A 20,705-nucleotide genomic window follows, 5' to 3' on the forward strand; every position below is an offset into this window, starting at 1 on the left:
GATTATTTTTCTAGAATGTGTTGGATAGGTCTTCTCAAGCATAAAGATGAAGCTTTTGAAAAGTTCCAAGCCTTCAAAGCTTTGGTTGAAAATGAATTAGATCGAAAAATCAAATGCCTCAGATCTGATCGAGTAGGGGAATTTACCTCGGATGAATTCATTGAATTTTGTGAACAACATGGAATAAAAAGGAAATTCTCCACTGCAAGGACTCCTCAACAAAATGGTGTAGTTGAAAGAATGAACAGAAGAGTTCAAAAAATGGCTCGATCTATGCTAGATGAATCTAGAACTCCTGCAACCTTCTGGGGTGAAGCTGCATTCGCTGTTGTGACTATTCTCAACCAAGCAAATGTTTGGGTAAACAACACTCAAACTCCACGTGAACTTTTGTATGGTAAGACTCCTACTATAAAATACTTTAAAGTTTTTGGAAGAAAATGTTATATCAAAAGGACTGATGAAAAACTTGGTAAGTTTGAACCCAGAGCAGATGAAGGTATTCTTCTTGGTTATTCTTCTAGAAGTAAAGGATATAAATGTTATAATAAAAGAGTTGGAACAATTGTTGAAAGCATTGATGTTGTAGTTGATGAAGCATGCAAAATCCAAAACAGATAAAATCAACAGAAGGTTATGACAATAAAGAAGATGGAGATTATTTTCCCACATCAAATCAAAATCATATTGAAGAAAAAACCAATGAAGAACCAGAAGAAGAGATAACGGTAGAAGAAAAGACTCTGTGTAGGTATGTTCAGAAAATCAGTCAGAAATCCAAATTTTAGTGGAAAAAGAGGCAAGTGTACAGACAACAAGAACTATTATAGGTACCTCAAGCTAACTAGCATTACTATCCTCCACCAAACCTAAAAATGTAAAATAAGCATGCAAAGATGAATGTTGGGTCAAGGCCATGGATGAAGAACTTGAGCAAATTGAAAAAAATGATACTTGGGAATTACTTCCTAGACCTCATGATAAAAATATTATAGGAACTAAATGGATATTCAAAAACAAACTAAATGAAAATGGAGAAGTCATTAGAAGCAAGGCCAAAATTGTTTGTAAAGGGCATGCTCAACAAGAAGATATAGATTTTGAAGAAACTTTTGCACCTGTTGCCAGACTTGAAGCCACAAGGATGTTTCTTGCTCTCTCTAGCTTTCAAAAATTCAAAGTATACCAAATGAATGTAAAATCAGCCTTCTTGAATGGAGATTTAGAAGAAGAAGTTTATATTGAACAATGAGAAGGATTCATTATTGGAAATGTGCAAAACTTGTAGGGTAAAAGCATGTTAATGTGTATCACTTTTTCCCTTTTTGTGGCAAAGAAGTTTTACAAAAATAAATGGAGTTGGAATGTTTACTCTTAAATTTACAAAATCAACAAGAATTAGGTGGTGGTAAAAGAAGACAAAACATGTCAATTTAAATTCAATTTCATGTCATATTTTTTCTAAAATTTAATATATATTTTTATCTAATTTATTCATTTTCTTTAAAAGATATTCATTAATATTTTACATAAATTTTTAAGTAGTGACAAAACTGCGACCCCCCATTTCTCTATTGATTTATGTTTTTTAATTCCAATTTTTTTAAGAGATGTGTTGTAAACATTCTAAAGATTGCTAAACAAATTTAAAAATAAAAAGTAAGCATATTTTTTAATTATTATTAAAATACTAGTAAAAATGATAATCGTTTTGTATATATAAAACCGCGACCCAAGAAACTATCCTTTCAAGTTTATAAAATCAATTTTTTTTAATAGAAATTTGAAAATAACGTATAACAAAATGTTAAAATTATTTTTTGAAATTTTTTAAAATATATTTTAAATTTTTTATAATAAAATTTTTAAATATGATTATAATAACATATTTTATATTATTCAAAATATAATATATAAAATTATTTGTTTAGAAATTCTAATTCTATTTTTATATATGTTTTTAAAGAGTTTTAGCATTTCATTTAACTTTACATATTTAAACCTGCATATTTAAAAAAGTTATTTATATTTTGTGAGTGATTAACCATAGTTTTTACCAATATTTACTATCAGTTGACTTATTTACAAATTTAGTATTTACTTTTTATAACATTATTTATATTTTCTGAACCCATTAAATAGGTTCACTATAGCTTTTACCAAAATTTATTGTCAGTTAGCTTTGTTACAAATTTAGCATTTATTTTTTATAATTAACAAGTATGAAACTCAACTCATTTAATTGATATTTTTATATTCATTTTTTTTTTATCTTTTTCATTTGAGTACTTTTTTGCTTTTGCCATATAATGAGACACATTAACATACTTTTACCCTGTATGCAGACTCAAAAAGGCCCTCTATGGTCTGAAACAGGCTCCAAGGGCCTGGTATTACCGCCTTGACAAATATCTACACCAACAGGGTTTTACAAAAGGTTCAACAGATAGCAATCTATATACAAAGTTTGAAACTAATAAATTGCTAATTATTATTGTTTATGTTGATGATATCATTTTTGGTAGCAATGAAGAATCCATGAGTCATACTTTTGCTTCAGTAATGCAGCAAAAATTAGAAATGTCCTTGCTTGGTGAACTTACCTATTTTCTTGGTCTACAAGTTCAACAAAATAAAGATGGTATTTTTCTTTCAGAAACCAAATATCTCAAACAGATCTTGGAAAGGTACGGAATGGAAGATTCTAAATCTGTATGTACCCCAATGGTAACAGGATGCAGTCTCAGCTCAAATGATGAATCAGAAGTAGTACATCAACCAACTTACAGATCCATGATTGGTAGTCTACTTTATCTAACAGGTACCTGACCTAACAACATGTATGCAGCAGGTATAGTTGGAAGATTCCAAGAAAATCCAAAGGAATCACACCTTCAGGTGGTCAAAACAATTTTCAAATATCTTCAAGGAACTCAGGGCTTTGATTTATGGTATCCTAGAGATTCAGATCTTACTCTTCATGCATTTATAGATGCAGATTGGGTAGGAATTGTTGATGATAGAAAAAACACTAGTAGTGGTGCATTCTATATGGGTTCCAGGTTAGTGTCTTGGTTCAGTAAGAAACAAAGTTCAATTTCTTTATCTACAGCTGAAGCAGAATATGTGGTTGTTGCATCTTGTTGCAACAAAACTACTTTGGATGATGCAAACCTTGCAAGACATTCAAATCACTTATACTCCACCCATCTCCATTCTATGTGACAATACAAGTGCCATTAGTATTTCTAAGAATCAAGTCATGCACTCCAAGACCAGGTACATTCCCATCAAATACCATTTTCTACGTGAAGAAGTGCTTGAACAAAAAGTCAAATTGGAGTATGTTCCCTCCAAAGAATAGGTTGTTGATATATTCACTAAACCACTACCCAGAGAAACATTTGAACATCTCAGACAAAAGTTGGGAGTAGTTGCTGCATCATCCTGCTATTAAATCTATTTTTTCAGAGAAAGGTTATTATACACTTGTTTCATGAATTTGAGTCATGTACACATGCAGGTTTCAGTGGGACAAGGAGCGTATATGTTTTTTAGACAAGAAACACAGTGGGGCAGGCTCTGATATGGGTGCTCTGTCTGATGTTGATGATTAGAGTCTATTGATATGCTCTGTTCATTAATTTTTATCTAAGTGACAAAGATGCCTTGATCATTGACTTGTTAACAATGCAAATGTAGCACAGGTTTAGGGGGATAATTAACCTTCACTCGCATTCTGCATTGTTGGCATTATGGTTGTTGAGTCCAGCTATGGCTTCAGATATTTATACCTTTTATTGCTTAAGTCATGTAAAAGTCGAGGATATGATATGTCTTCTCATACATTTGAATGAGTCCTATTGGGTAAATGATGTAATTTGTATCCCCACTTTGCATAAGATGGATGATGTAATTATATTTCTGTCATGTATAAACAATTGGTATATCCCCACATGGTTGGGTGGGTGAGTCAAATTTGGTATATGGATGGGTGGATGAGTCAAATTTGGTATATCCCCACTTGGTTGGGAGATGAATGTATGTATGAGCCATTGGTGATAGGAAGGTCATACTCACATAGTTGAGTTATAGAGTCATGTTACTATTTTGGAGAATACTTTTGCAGACTCTTCTGGTGATTAGGGGGAGCATGGATGTTTTCCGTGCATCTCAGCATGTACAAAGGGGAGCTCAATCAGATAATTCAGCATGTACTCAGGGGGAGCATGAACAACATAGGGGAGAGAATATCTTTTTCCGCGCTTTTCCCTTGATGTCAAAGGAGGAGTGTCTTGGTGTTGTTGTTGCCATCAAGTCCAAAGGGGGAGATTGTTAGCATTATGATACAAGTGTTGTCCTTGATGGTAACTCACTCAGATGAAAGTTCACAGTGCAGCAGGTCAACAATAAAAGATTACAAATCAGACTCCAAAGAATGAAGAAAGAGAGGTATACATTGGTTCACTTTGTCTAAGGCACATATACACGTAGTTTAACAGAACAAAAGTAGCGTACAACCTATACACGCACTTTCACAGGAGGAAAAGCGCGTACATGTTGGAAAACCAAGTTTCTGGTCCAAGGTATTTTAGTCCAAGGTAATTGGTCCGAGGCATTTGGTCCAAGGTATTGACCCTAGGTATTGGGTCCAAGGTATTGGTCCTAAGTGGATTTGGTCCAAGGTATTGAGAAAGGCCTAAGAGTATATAAGGAGGAGAAGATCATTAGGCCAAGGTGTGCAAGTATTGAATATCTTCTGAAGTGTTAGATCATATATGCAGGTTATGAGCTTCTAATGTGTTGCATGATTTGATCTAAGGATGCACCCATGTGGTTGATGATGGTTGATGGATCGAGATCATAAAGCATTAAATGTATTATTATTATGTGGTTTGATCATGGAAAGTCTAGATCTGAATACTGACGCATGTTTTATTCTGTATGATCTGGGTATGACTAAAATCTAGAAAGTATGTGAAGTTTTAAATTAACATTTGCAGATATGTACATTGTTTTGCTTTCATAAAAGCAAGTATACGCGCTGGTTTGACACATCAAAGTGGCATATACCTTATGAACTATGATGTTTGAAGTTACAGTTGGTTTTGGTTGTTGATGCACAATTCTAGGATTTGCTTTATGTTTTGGTGACTACATTCTGGTGACAGTGTTCAGATTGATTGATTGTGATTTGCTTCAGTGATGATGGATGAGATCTAATGATGGATCGGGATCATAATGACTAATCATTATGTGATCCGATGGGCTAGATCTTATTTCTAACGCATGTTTTATCCTTTATATTTGATGATTTGGGTATGTCTGAAGTCAGGAAGTGCAACAAAGTTATAAGTAAGTATTTGCAGATCTATACACTAGTTCGCTTTGATGAAGTTGTGTATACACGCTGGTTCGGCTATTCCAAGTTGCGTATACACTCTGATGCATGTTTTTGAGGTTACAACTAGTTTTGAATGATGATGCAGTATTCTGGGTTCAGATCTGTGTATTGGTTACAGTGATCTATCTGTTCCTGTGGATTTATTGAAGTTGATTAAGTATGAATGGATGGTTGATTTAGTTGTGTTAGAGGTTCAGAGGTTGTCAGTGATTGATTGAGTTTGGTTGATTCAGAGAGTGATGATTGAGTTTTAGTGATTGGTTGATGCAGATGTAGTTGATGGTTGTATTGCAATGATGATTGATTCTAAGCTTCAATGTTGTTTATGGGCCCAATATGAAAATTGGATGAAACAAGGCCTTCATGTGTATTGTTGTGTACCAGGAGCATCCAGTCTGAAAATTTATGAAATGTGGTCCTTGGAGGAAGAAATAAGGTTGTAGCCTTCTGTAGGTCGGTGCCTACGTACTAGTAAACATATCAGTCAGTACAAGAGCTAGGGGGTTGTAGCTCCCTTCCAGTAGAAGCTGGAGAATGAGAGAAGGTTCTAACCTTCTGTAGGTAGAACCCTGTGTACTAGTATGAGTCTGCACCAGTACAATGTTGTAAACAAATTTTCTTATTATTAAAAAAAGACAGAGACGAGAGCAGTGGATGCTTTTCACCCACATTGGGTTTCCAACTTAAATCTTGGTGTTCATGTGTGTTGCTTATGTGTGATGCTTTATTCTTATTTTATTGCACTATCTAATAAATATCTGATATACGGGTTTAAGCTCAACACATGATAAACTGTCTAAATCACAAGTTCTCTACATATACGCTGGTTTCTTTAAGCACAGTTGCGTGTACATGCTAGTTCACTTCACTAAAGTAGCGTATATAAATCTCTTTGGGAAATAAAATAATTGATCTAATAATACTGATTCACCCCCCTCTTAGTATTATTTCCAACAAGGAGAGGGTATCATAGTAATAATTGACAATAAGAGCCTCTGCTGCCAACAAGCATCCATAGCCTCAACAAGGTTTCTTTTCAACCCATATGAGCCAAGATCCTCAATTTGTAAATGGAGAGTTCCAATGTTGTTCGACAAAAGAGATCAATTTGCTGGCATGGTAACCAAATAACTACACTGCCATTCACTAGGATGTAGCAAAAGTGATCAGGCCGGCTTGTGATGAGACCTCTTGTTCCAAGGATATTTTGGCTATCCAATGGATCATAACCCTGGTGTGGTGGCCATAATGGGAATGTCACTTTGCTACAACTTTATGAACATGGTAGGATGGCTTGTAATGATACCCCCTATCCTCCATCTAAAAACAAAATTTTGCTATTATTACACATTTTTGTGATAAATAGAGGGAGGCTCAATACCCCTTAAGAGCAGGGATGGTGAAAGAAGTTGAACATGTCAATAGAAAAAGTATACCCATAGTCTTATTTGTTATAGATATAGAAGATGATAACCAGAAAGAGTGGGACCAACATGGTATTTAAGATGATCAATCAGTATCATGTAAAACAGAAAACGATGTAGTAAATTAGTATATAAATAATTGTGTCCCTTTTCTTGAAAAAGAATCTATCATCAAAAAGCTATCCTGTTAAAGATCATAACGTTAATGATATTAACTCCCTTCAATAGAATCCATAAATTATTTATCCTCATAAAAGTAGTGTACTTCATGCCATGAAAAGAAAACAAAATGACAAACAAAAGAAAAATGGGTTGAGAAAAGTGAAGAGCAATTTACACAAAAGAAAAATTTTGTTGTTCAATTGGGTTGGATCGCAGTTGTTTAAAAGATTAAACAACAGCTGTTCAATTAAATGAATAGCAAAACAATGCAAATAGGAATGGAAGTGTTGTTTAATAGATTGAAAAGCAGCTGTTCAATTAAATGAACAACAAAACCATGCAAAAAGAAAAGAAGTGTTGTTCAATAGATTGAACAACATCTGTTCAATTAAATGAACAACAAAACCACGCAAAAAGAAAAGAAGTGTTGTTCAATAGATTGAACAACAAAACAATGTAAAGAAAGAAGTGTTGTTTAATAGATTGAACAACAACTATTCAATAGATTGAACAACAGTTGTTCAATTAAATGAACACCAAAACCACATAAAAAGAAAAGAAGTGTTGTTCAATAGATTGAACAAAAAAACAACGTAAAGAAAGAAGTGTTGTTCAAAAGATTGAACGGTAGCTATTCAATAAATTGAACAACAACTGTTCAATTAAATGAACAACAAAACCACACAAAAAGAAAAGAAGTGTTGTTCAATAAATTAAACAGAAAAACAACGTAAATAAAGAAAGTGTTATTCAATAGATTGAACAACAACTATTCAATTAAATGAATAGCAAAATGATGAAAAGAAAGAAAGTGTTGTTCAATAGATTGAACAACAAAAGAACAAAGAGAAAGAAAGTGTTGTTCAATAGATTGAATAAGCAAAACAAGCAGAGGAAAAGGAAAGGAAATCATATCAGCAATCATATTTACATATTTTACAGAGAAGAAATAAAATTTACAAAGATGAAGCTGTCAAAGGATTGCCTTCTACAGCTAAAACTTGCATGGTGGGGTCCTCACATATCTGCTAATAGAAAGATTCTTTGGTAAGTGGTTTTTGGTAGAGGCACACCTCATGCCTATTTTCTTTAAAAGAAGAACCAAACCCATCAATGGTGGCCACCGTACGAGTGCCATTATCGTGTACTTTTTTAATTTCATAGGGGCCTAACCATCTAGTCTACAGTTTGCCAAGGAAGTGCTGGCATTCTTGACAAAGAAGATTACCGCAAGAAGATGTTAGATCATCTTTATAATAGTGGAAGCTATAAAAAGCTTCCCAAAAACCTGCTTAAGAAGATTTCTAGGACTGTGGCTCTTGCCATCAAGTCTAGTAGCTCTATGAGTTCCCTTTGCCATAAACTCATTGAGAGAAGTCCCATTACTCCAAGGATCTATGGGCTCCCTAAGATTCACAAGGAGGGGGCTCCCCTAAGACCCATTGTCAACACCATTGGTGGTCCTACCTACCTTCTAGCTAAATTCCTTGCCTTAAAGCTTAAACCCTTAGTTGGCCATATAGAGTCCTTCGTCAAAGACTCTGCTTCCTTTGTTGAAGAGCTCAAGGACATAAAGCTTGACCCTAGGGACATTCTTGTTAGTTTTGATGTAGTCTCCCTTTACACTTGCATCCCTATAAATGAGGCCATGGAAGTGATCAACTGCCTAACAGATCCCGATACAGCTCGGTTATTTGAGATCTGTCTCACTTCCACCTTTTTCAGTTTTGAGGGTGAGTTCTTTGAGCAGACCTATGGTGTTGCCATGAGCTCACCCCTATCCCTTGTCGTTGCTAACCTTTTTATGGAAGATTTTGAATCCAAGGCTCTAACCTCGGCCCGCCTCCTACCTAAACTTTGGAAAATTTTTGTAGATGACACTAATGTCATCTGGTCGCATGTCCAAGAGGAGTTATATCACTTCTTCCATCGTCTGAACAGTCAATCCGCCGCCATTAAGTTCACCATGGAACAGGAAGTCGATGGTTGCCTCCCTATCCTTGATATTCTTATTTCAAAGAATATGGACGGTTCCCTCTCCCACTAAGTGTTTTGGAAGAAAACACATATAGAGCAATATCTTCATGCCACTTCCCATCATTTCCCGGCTCAAAAGTTGGGCGTTCTCAACACCCTTGCTACTCGTGCCCTAAGGACCTTTGATGAAAAGAGCTTCGAGAAAGATAAATCCCATCTCCTTAATGTCTTTGTTGAGAACGATTATAGCAGATACCTAGGTCAGAAGGCTTTCCTCAAAGCTTCCAAAAATTCGATAGTTGCAAAAGAACCTAAAGAGCGAGTCCCAGGGGTCCATCTACATTTTGTTCAAGGGACCACTCATAAGATTGCGAGGATTCCTAAGAAGCATAATGTTCCCTCGACCTTTAGACCCCTTAACACCATTCGTAAGTCTCTCCGATCAGTTAAGGATCCTATCAACCCTAAGGACATGAAGGGGGTCTATATTATTCCTTGTTCCTGTGGGACCCCCTATACTGGTGAGACTAGACGCTCCATTAATCAAAGAATTAGTGAGCACGCAACTAACCTTAAACATAGGAGAACCAAGTCTTCCGCACTAGCAGAGCATGCGGAGAAGACCAAACATCATGTTTGTATTGAGGAGGCCAATGTTATTGCTAGAGTTTCACAGTTCCATCACCGAAAATTTAGGGAAGCCATTGAGATTGAAAGAAGGCCAAGCAATCTCAATAGAGATGACGGTTGGAAGATCAGTAGTTGCTGGGTCCTGGCCCTCGCTTCCTAGTCATTTCCTCCCCTTCCTCCCCTCCCTCTTTTAATAGCTTGTTCTAGATTTCTTATAAAGATTTTCCCCTTGTTATCCTTTAACCTGCTTTCTTTAGCCATAGTTCTTTGATCCTCTTTGGAAATCTTCCTTGATTTCTTATAATCCTTTTCATACCTTTCTTAGTGGGTTAGATTATATAGTATAAGATATTTAAATAGCAAATTTATGTTCTAAGTAGACGGCTTTACTAATAAATTTATGTTAATTAGTTACCCATCCCTTAATTAAATACTATTATTATAACACTATTATATTAATAATAACAATACAATAAATCCTTACAATTACTAATTTCCCTAGAACTATTAATATAGGTTCCTATTAGATTACTAATAAATTGATACCCTAACCATTAATAATAAGAATAATACTATTATCATAACTAATATTACTTTTAATATATGTTAAATATTAGTATAGATATTCCCTTTTCATGACTAATCTGAATGATCTAGTATATATAATATAACAATAATTAATATTATTTTAGTTAATGTTAAATCCTTACATTTAATAATATCCCTAGATCTATTAATACTTATTCCAATTAAATAGCCTTACTATTAAATTTATATTAATTAGTTACACAAGATTAATACTATAACATTATTATAATAATAATATAATATTAATTATTATTAGTTATTATTAAATCCTTTCTATTACTAACAATTATTGTCCCTAGATATGTTATTTCAAGCAATTTTAATATAAATATTCCCTAGTATTATTATTACGCCGTAAGGCGTTCCCCTCTGAAATCAACTCCCCTCCTTGCCTACATGTCATCTTGTGCACCATACGATTAGATGTTAGACGATTGCACAAATTTCAAGCGTTAGATCAAAATAGTTACAAATTAATTACAAATTAGTATGCATTAGTTATTGGTTATTACGTGTAACGGTTCGCGACTAATGCTTTGCGACTACCATTCTTTGAAAGACTGGCAAAAAACGGTTTACAACCTTGAAGCACCCATAGTTGCATTCACAGTTAATGACAAAGCTGCACACAACCCTTCTTCCTCTGTAACATCTGCAAATGGTGGAAACCAGCTAGCCACACCCTCCTTGCGTGACTGAAGCCACGGCCTATCATCATCCTCTGTTTGTGTGTAACTAAAATTCGAGGAAGAGCCGAAAGGTACCATCTTGATGATTCAGTTGTAGCCTCCGGCAATGAAAAACTCATGAGAGAAGCTTATCCAGGACTATTCATGGCTGAAAAGCATCGGGACGATGTTTGATTTCAGGAGGGGGAGATGTAATTCCCCCAAGGAAATGTAAATATTTTGTTTTACTGCAGTAAAAGACAAACTGAATTTTAGTGTTGTTATCTATTTGAATTAAATAATATTTTAATTATTGAAAATGAGAAATGTTTTAAGCATCAACAAAACTGGAAACTTCTTAAGAGGTAAGTTAGAAAGACAGTTGTTGGAAATACAGCCCTAACTACCTCCCCTAACTGGAAGGGCTTCCAAAGAAAAGGAAGAAAGGGGAGGGAAAATTTGCGCTGTAACAACAAGCAGGAAAAAGGGAAAATGGCTAAGTCTAGTGATGAACAGATAGCCATGCACGATGTGCAAGCAACTTGTTGGGGATGGTGGTCCTGCAAGTGAGCTAGGGGGGAGATTCTGGTCCCAAACGACGAATCTCAAGGACGGGAGATAGATTGGAGGCAGGAGAACAAAGGTAATCCCGGCTTCTGGAAGGTTTCGGAAGCTACCGCAACACAGGTAAGTGGACCAAAACACTTAGAAAACATTCTGAAATATCAATGTGGTTGATAATGTTAGAATGTTTGCACTGTAATGATATAATGTCTAGGACCTGAGAAAACTGAAGAAGTTGTTTCATACTTTGTTCCTTATTTAATCAAAGAACTGATAAAAGACATCCTAAAAGCTAAATAATTTATAGACAAACGTTCCTCTGCTTTGCTAAAAATAAAGTAGTTAACTGAAGTTGGACCCCTTCCAACGTAGTAAAGATTGCATGAGAAAAGCAATGCAAGAAAAGAATATTGAATTAAGAGACACTTTTTGATAAACATAGTTCGATATAATATCCTGAAACTTGTAAAAAGAATATATTAAATTGGAAACATTTCAACCTCAAACGAGACTTGCTTAAAACGATTCAAAAATAAATTAGACTATATTCTTATTAAAAAAATAAAGCAGGGTCAAAATGTAGTGGAACAAGGAAATATTTTCCTAAAGACCAGGTTCTGGTCATGACTCTGCAATAGAGAATTAAGCTAGTTATTTCAAAGGAAAGTACGCAACTAGAGGCGAGTCCAAGACCCTGAATGTGAGGACTCAGGCCTAAACCCTGTCACTTGACGTAACAGAATTAAAATCAGAGGGATTACTCGTTTAAATTCTTTAAAGAAAAACTTGGTTCGACCCCATTTCCGAGTGGATGAGCTTCCAAACCCCAACTGTAACCAAACCCCAACTGTAATCAAACCCAACAAATATCAACGGAGATAATTCCAGCTAAAAGCACATCAAGAAATAGCGAATAAGTATATTGTTCGGTAACCGAGACGATTTACCAAACCAAACCCTCTGTAGAATAGCATAACCAGAAGGACATAAAGAAAATAATAGTCGATAAGCCAGCAACGTATGGCAACATCGCATAAGTTTAGAAAACGTTCTCTGTGGAACATAACCCAGGAAGAGTAACTCAAGATAATACAAAATCGACCATTTTATTACACATTAACAAGCTTAAGAGTGTAAATGTCTTTCAGTGCCAAAATTAAAATAGAGAATGGACTTACAAAAGATAGCTATTACAATTACAGAGTTGGCCAGTGTGGCTCAAAATATCAGAGGTGAAATCCCCTCAAATTTAACAAGCTTCTTAAAAAGAAAAACAAAAGACATGATTCAGGCCTCCAGACCGAAGCCAGAGGGTCAGTGCCTCTTCATAAGCATACACTTAAACATTTTCCAAAATATGAACATTTTCCCAAGAGGACGACTAGACTACGTAGGAAGGGTGAACCATCTCCTTCTGCGAAGAAAACAAGAAAAAACTGCAGCATGTTGTAAGACAAACCAGGGCGGAAACCCTCATAACTGGTGGAAAACCTCGGAGTCATCTTTGTTCCTCGAAGGCACCACTCCCATCTGGTAGCAAACTCGAAAATGAGAGCAAGGTGTACCTACGAGAAAACCACCACAAATAGATTAAGTATTCGAAGATTTCCTTAGAAAAGAGCTTAGTATGTTGTGAAGAAAGGTTAAAACATGGTTGCAGGAAAGAAAAATGAAAACAGGAAAACTAACCAGCTGCTAACTTACCTGGAATGCCAACTCTGGCAGTGAGGACAAGGATTGGCACTTCGAGCGCCTTTCAAAAACCTCAACAGAGCTCTGGTTCGAAGCTGGAATGAGACCACGGTAGGCAGCAGCAGACCAAGCAGGAGTCATGAGCACTGATGGAAGAATGAGACCTCGATACGGCGCCAAGGGTAGTGAAAGTTGAAGGAACCAACCCTGGCCATTGGATCACTCAACAAGCCTCAATATCGTCAATACAAGAGGAATCCCAAGGCGGCAACTGGGGCTGGTCAGGTCCGCCCACGCCACGTACAGTGGAAAGTGCAGGCAATTAATGTAACATCAGAGTTATCCAAAATCAAATGCAGCTAACCGAACGACTAAAGGACAATGAAATCCACAAGCCTCAATGCGCATATGATTACCATATAATCCAACGGTTTAGGTTGAATTGCTTCAAACAGTGGAGTCATGTCATATATGCGCAGCGGTACAACCTCATAAACGAGTGGAGTCAAGTCATGAAAACACCGCTGTATAAACTATTAAATGCATTGAGTTAATGAATTTGTAATGGTAAATATTCGTAGGTCCATGACCATATAATATGTTCTATTTATGTTTATAATTTTACCAAGAAAATAAAAGAAAAATTAACTAGGTTCATGCCATGACTAATTATTATGGCATATCCAATAAAGGTGAATAGAGTCAATTTTGTCCTAAATTGACTATGTTAACCATGTATCTAATGTACTTGATATGTCTCAAACTTTAACAAAAATAAAATCTATTAATACATGAAATGTATAAGTAGAAATGTAAGAAATGCCACTATTAATACATGAAATGTATAAGTAGAAATGTAAGAAATGCCAATTTATCATTCTATTGGTAAATAGATAAAATATTATAAAAATGGAAAAAATGTACTGATTGGTAGATTAGTGTATTTATGAAGCTCATAAGTACATGTATTATATTATTTTTAGTGTAGCATTTACTAATCAATCTATAAAAAAGAAGAGTTGCTAATAGAGGTTAATGGAGTTTGATAGTATTGTATTTACATTAGGGCCAAGAATTGTATCCACTTTTTTCGGCGAGACTTATTAATAAGTCAAGAATGTTGGTAATATGATAAATATTTTGAAAATTAGAATGGATATGGAAGTTCATAAGTCTAAGAAAAATTTCTTTTCATCTTCCCCTGTCTTAGTGTGGCACAAGCATAGACTCTTTCTTCCCATGTTGTTTTGAGAAAGTGATTTTCATCTTCAACCCTCTTTATATGGCACAAGTGACACTCTTTCTTCCCATGGTGCTTTGTCAATTGGGAAACAAATGGTTTCACTACGAAGCTCATTAGAATTAACTCTTATATTAGAAATGTTTGTTTTCTTCCTAAGATAAGCCAAGGCACATAATTTTTTTATTGTTTTCAATATTTAACTTATGAGCTCCTTATAATAACTTAGTTTCATTTTTCCATCCCTAAAATAAAGTATTAAGTGAAATAATAATAAAAAATAATCATAAAACATAATATTCATTGAATTAAAATATATTAATAATAAATAATATATGGATTCAATTCATATTGTTATATTGTAATCTCATTTTTATTAATAAAATTACAAACATATCACATTAAAAGAAACAAAAAGAATAAAAATTCATATTGATAACCATATATTTATATAAAAGGTATAATTAATAAATATTAAAAATTTAATTAATTTAATTAATAAATATACAATTAAAAATCAAAATATTTATAAATATAAAATAATGATGTAGGAGCATTATATAAGTTTCATAGTTGGACTTATATAAAGTCAATTTCAATTTACAAATGGGACTTGGATTCCCGAATTTAGGATTTATGGAGCAATAAAGAGATAAGGGGAAAAGGGAAACTAAGATATTATATGGAGCTGATCAACTCTAATCTTGAAAACTATAATTATTTATCTATATTTACTAGTGTTAAGAAGAAAATGAACATTTCTAAGATAAGAAATAAGTCTCTTAACCTTCATAATGAAACTGGGCATTAGCTTATTCCCAAAACACCATGGGAAGATTCAGTTTGTCAAAATAGATGTCAAGCTACCAACCTTCTTGACCCATTAAGCTAGAAAAAATATGGTGATTTGGAAATGCTTCTCTAACTAATTTTCAAAAATAGAAATAATATGTTAAAGAATTTTGATTATTCTTTTTTCCTTCTTAAGGACTCATGATTTCTAAGGCTAAGGAAGCATGTGTTGCAGTAAGATTTCATTATATCATGGTCTTTGCCTTTTCTTGATATTTTTTTTCTCTTTCAATAGTTGTCAAATAACCATTATATTGTTTTCATTATGGCATGGTCCTTGCCTTTTCTTGATCTTTGTTTTTTGTCTTTCAACAGGTGACAAAGAAGCATTAAATTAGTGTTATATGACATAAGACTCGTGATTTGTAAGGCTAAGCAAGCATGTATTGCAGTAAGATTTCATTATAGCATGGTCTTTGCCTTTTCTTGATCTTTTTTTCTCTTTCAACACTTGTCAAAGAAGCATTAATTTGTTTTCATTATAGCATGGTCCTTTGCCTTTTCTTGATCTTTTTTTTCTCTTTCAACACTTGTCAAAGAAGCATTAATTTGTTTTCATTATAGCATGGTCCTTTCCTTTTCTTGATCTCTTTTTTTGTCTTTCAACAGTTGTCAAAGAAGCATTAATTAGTGTTATATGACATATGACTCATGATTTGTAAGGCTAAGAAGCATGTATTGCATATAGCATGGTCCTTGCTTTTTGTTGATCTTTTTTTTTGTCTTTCAACAATTGTCAAAGAAGTGTTAATTAGTGTTATATGCTATCTATTGCCTTACTTAGCTAATTAGTATTATATGCTATCTATTGCCTTACATAGTGTTATATGTTATCTATTGCCTTACGGCGTTTCCTTTGCAACATCTAGTGCAAATGCTAGTTAACCAAAATATGGTTAACTTTTCACTTAAATAGCATATGATAGGTATTAAAATAATATTTGTTTTAGCATAGTAATATTTTATCATTAAACAACTCGAATAGTCAAATCTAACCATTCTTGGTCAATCTTAGCCGTTTATCAGGTCTGTAGGTCTGACCTAATATAGTCGTTTTTTCAATATAACCGTTTTTCAGTCAAACCTAGCCGTTGGATGATTTGCTCTCCCTATTTAATATGTAGCCATGATCTGGTTCTTCAACTTGTCATGACGATGAACCACACTCATTGGTTCGAAACACGACAAATATACTATCATGTGATTTACGCAAAAAAACTTTTCTCAAGAAAAAGCTTGTCATATGTGTGATATTAAGAAGGCTGAAGATGAAAAAAGATTCTCTTAAATTACCCAAGTTATAGTCAAATCCATTCTAATTTTCAAAATATCTCACAGTACCATCTTTCTTGTCCTATTAGAGAAATAAAACTATGGTGAGTTGGGAACACTTCTCTCACTTCTCTTAAAATAAAAATAATATGTTAAAATTTTTCAATTAATTTTTTACCTTTTTAAAATCTAATAAACTATATTAATATTAATAAACATTATTTTAATCTAAAATGTCAACGATAAACCTTTTATATATATAGATATATATTCTGATAATCTTTTAATTGAGTAAAATAAGCATGAAATAATTTCATTTAACATTTTATAAACTATATTAATATTAATAAACATTATTTTAATCTCAACGATAAACCTTTTATATATATTCTATATATATATACTTTTTGGTAATCTTTTAATCAATTAAAATAAGTATGAAATCATTTCATTTAACTTTTTATAAACTATATTAATCTTAATAAACATTATTTTAATCTAAAATCTCAACGATCAACCTCTTATATATATATGAAACCATTTCATTTTACTTTTTTATAAACTATATTAATATTAATAAACATTATTTTAATCTAAAATCTCAACGATAAACCATTCATAGATATAACCTTTCACATATATATATATATACTTTTTGGGTAATCTTTAACCAATTAAAATAAGTATGAAATCATTTCATTTAACTTTTTATGAAAGAAGTATTATTATTAATTCATTAGGTAAAGTATTCTAAACGAATAACTTTGTTATGATATATAATAATAATGCATTGACGTCATATGACATGTTATAAATGCACTCACGCTATAAGCCAAATATATATAATTTTTAGGAGTTGTTTAAAGTGGTGGAGGAATTGTCAGGACTGTCAAAAGTAGTTGGAATCTGAGCAAAAAATTTTCAAAAAATCTTGTAGAGGTAGTGTTTGAATCTTGTTTTTATAGTGGAAATGGATCCAGCACCATCAAAAACATCTAAAACACCTAAATTTTTTTAGTTTAACAACTATAACTTGGATTTACAAAAATCTTTACCGAATTTTCTCTGATACGAAATTCTATAATTTTCAGAGCAACTCCTCTACCTCATTATACTACACCTAATTTTTATATTTATTATTTTAGCGCGTTTGCGCATATCGACTAGGATCTAGCCTCTAGCCATATTTGCTATTAAATAGTGGACCCAGGAGTGGATATATTCACTGCCGCGATGTATATCTTTCTCAGAGTCAGCTCTGTGCTTCTATCATATCTTTCTATTAGATTTCTCTCTTTGCGCTTCTAATTATTAGAATTTTTTTAGCATTTAATTAATTTTTATTTTTTTATTTTTATTTTTTGATATTTTGGTGATTTTCTTTTTCCAAATTTTTTATTTTGTTATTTAAATTAGTTTTTTATTTTATGTTTGAATTAAGTATTTTGAAAAACTTTTGTATATTTAAATTCTGGAAAATTTTCAATTTAAATTAGTGATTCCTAAGAATTTCTACCAAATTTTATAAGAAATTTTGATCAGAAAATACCTAAATTCTTTTCTCAAAAAATACCTAAACTCCTTTCCCAAATAATAATAATAATATCAATATCGAACAGAATCTCTACCAAATTTTATAAAAAAATTGATCAGAAAATACCTAAACTCCTTTCAATAATAATAATAATATCGAACAAATCTCTATCAAATTCTATAAGAAATTTTGATCAGGAAATACCTAAACTCCTTTCCCAAAAAATACCCATAACCTAATATTAATAATAATATTATTATTATTATTATCAATATCGAACAGGTAAGCTACGGGGATTAATAATTCATTAGCAAAGAATGCCGTAAAATATCTCTTAGCCTTTGCATTGGGAAGAATATCAAGGGAATATAATACTGTTCATAGAGAAAAACAAAATAGTTTTCCCACTACATGCACAGGTCTCAGTTGTCGGTACACTGTCATATTAAGAATAATAAGAATGGTGTATCACGATTTCACTTAACCTTCAACGGAGTGTGAAGCCTTTTTCTGTGCTATGCTATACCTAGTTTCTTATTTATGTCATGCGATTTATCTGATGATCTGACTTAAGCGCGACTATATGCACTTCTATATCTCTCTGCTCACCACCATTGCCGATTAGCCTCGTTTGTATGGATATTCGATGCGTTTTATGGTATTCGGCGCTGGGCATCACCTCTACCATCGTATTCTTGGTGTTCGATTTATGGAGGAGGAAAACCTATGGAAGGCTTCCTCCCGGGCCTCCAGGATGGCCCATTGTGGGAAACCTGTTCCAGCTGGGTAATAAGCCCAACGAAGTTCTATTCCACCTTGCTGCCAAATACGGCCCTCTCATGTCTCTCTCTTTGGGAATGAAAACTACAGTGGTGGTCTCCTCGCCTGCCATGGCAAAGCAAGTTCTCAAAACCCATGACCATGTCCTTGCAGGCCGGAGTCTCTTACAAGCAGCCCAGTGTCTTTCACAGCACAAATCCTCCATAATTTGGGCTCAATATGGATCTCACTGGCGTATGCTCAGACGTATATCCAATACAGAGCTCTTCAGTGCCAAGAGGCTTGAGGCCCTGGAGCATCTGAGAAGAGATGAAGTGATCCGAACGATCCAGCACATTCGGCATGAAAGTATGAAGGGGAAGCCGATAAATATCGGAAATACCGTGCTTCAGTCCTCGATAGGTTTGTTAGGCAATATGGCCTTCGGTAAAGACATGTTCCATCCCCACTCTCCTCAATTCCAGGAGTTGAAAGACTGTTATGGGAAAGTGGCGATGTCGGGAGGAGCCCCCAATTTGGCGGACTACTTCCCCTTTCTTCAGTGGTTAGATCCTCAGGGTGTGGCACATAACACGCGAATCTACCTGAAAATGGTATATGACATTCTTGACAAATTCATAGAGGGCCGCCTGGCCACAAGAGCCAAAACCATGGATGCAAGTGATGGTCCTAAGGATCTCTTGGACGCTCTGCTGGACATGAGAAGCCATGAATTTACGCTCACCGATATCAGAGGCTATTTAACTGTAAGCCTTTCCATTATCTCTTGTGCTTATTACTTAAGTCGGTCAATTTATAGAAGGATAGATGGGATCTTATTTTAAGAATTACTGTACTTTACTAATGGGATTGATGCTGCCAAAGTCAATTACTCTGGTGTTTATTTGCTTGTTGCAGGACATATTTGGGGCGGGAAGTGACACCACTGCGAAGACAATGGAGTGGGCGATGGCAGAACTCATATGCAATCCGGACAAAATGAAACGAGCCCAGAATGAGTTGGACGAGGTAGTTGGTCGTCATCGAAGGGTGGAAGAAAATGATAGCGATCGTCTCCCTTATCTCCGTACAGTGGTAAAAGAAGTGTTGAGGCTGCATCCGGTAGCTCCTTTTCTTATCCCACACAGAGCAGATAGTGATTGCGAGATTGAGGGATTCTTGATTCCCAAACACACCCAGATAATCGTCAACATCTGGGCGATCGGACGGGACCCTGCCATCTGGGATGAACCGTCGAAGTTCGTCCCAGAGAGGTTTATGGATAGTAAGATGAGCAGTGTGGATTACAGAGGGCAAAACTTCGAGCTGATACCCTTCGGAGCAGGAAGAAGGATGTGCGTTGGGCTTCCACTGGCGAGTCGGATGATTCATCTGGTATTGGCTTCTCTGCTCCATTCATTCGACTGGGCCCCTCCAAACGGGACGAGTACGGAGCAGGTGGACATGACGGAGAAGTTTGGAGTGACCATTAAAATGGCGGTATCGTTGGAGGCAATGTCTACCCCACGTTTGCCACCGGATATTTATTAAACTTCTGGCAATGTTTTCATGTGTGAAGCTTTTTAATGGTGCACTAAATTTCTATCGATTTGTTGAAATGAAGTATCTATAATTTTCATCGAGTCAGAATGCTGACTATTGGTTCACAACTATTTTAAAATTGGAGGAAATCTTCAACGAGGAAATTGTATTTATTTTTATCAGAATTGAATCAATTTGTTTTAGGAGTATGCTTTAAAATTGTTAAAACTATTTTTGTTCAGTTAAAAGTTGATTTTACATTTTGTTCGGTGAAACTATTTTTGTTAGTTAAAAGTTGATTTTCCATTTTGTTTGGTGAAAATTTGATTTTATATTTTGTTTTGTAAGAATTGCTTTCCCTGGAATATAAAGGTATCTGGAAGGATTCCATCCAGTA

The 20,705-nt window shown here is 34.3% G+C and overlaps 1 protein-coding gene across 1 annotated transcript; it reads left to right on the plus strand.

Moving 5' to 3' along the window:
• Nucleotides 1-18,498: 18,498 nt before the first annotated feature.
• On the plus strand, nucleotides 18,499-20,464 carry LOC149231971 (cytochrome P450 76T24-like). The gene is made up of 2 exons (XM_089376403.1): nucleotides 18,499-19,533; nucleotides 19,685-20,464. The coding sequence occupies exons 1-2, from the start codon at nucleotides 18,643-18,645 to the stop codon at nucleotides 20,315-20,317; spliced, it is 1,524 nt and encodes a 507-aa protein (XP_089232529.1). The 5' UTR covers nucleotides 18,499-18,642; the 3' UTR covers nucleotides 20,318-20,464.
• The last annotated feature ends 241 nt before the right edge of the window (nucleotides 20,465-20,705 follow it).

This window comes from Pinus tabuliformis, chromosome J (assembly GCF_031772625.1).
Source record: "Pinus tabuliformis cultivar Carrire ecotype Pingquan chromosome J, CPIR1, whole genome shotgun sequence".
Lineage (NCBI taxonomy): Eukaryota > Viridiplantae > Streptophyta > Pinopsida > Pinales > Pinaceae > Pinus > Pinus tabuliformis.

What these genes read in the sequence shown, in the direction of transcription:
- LOC149231971 (XM_089376403.1), top strand. Translation starts at nt 18,643, where the DNA reads ATGGATATTCGATGCGTTTTATGGTATTCGGCGCTGGGCATCACCTCT. An exon ending in ATATCAGAGGCTATTTAACT is followed by an intron (nt 19,534 to 19,684) that starts GTAAGCCTTTCC and finishes TGCTTGTTGCAG; the next exon opens with GACATATTTGGGGCGGGAAG.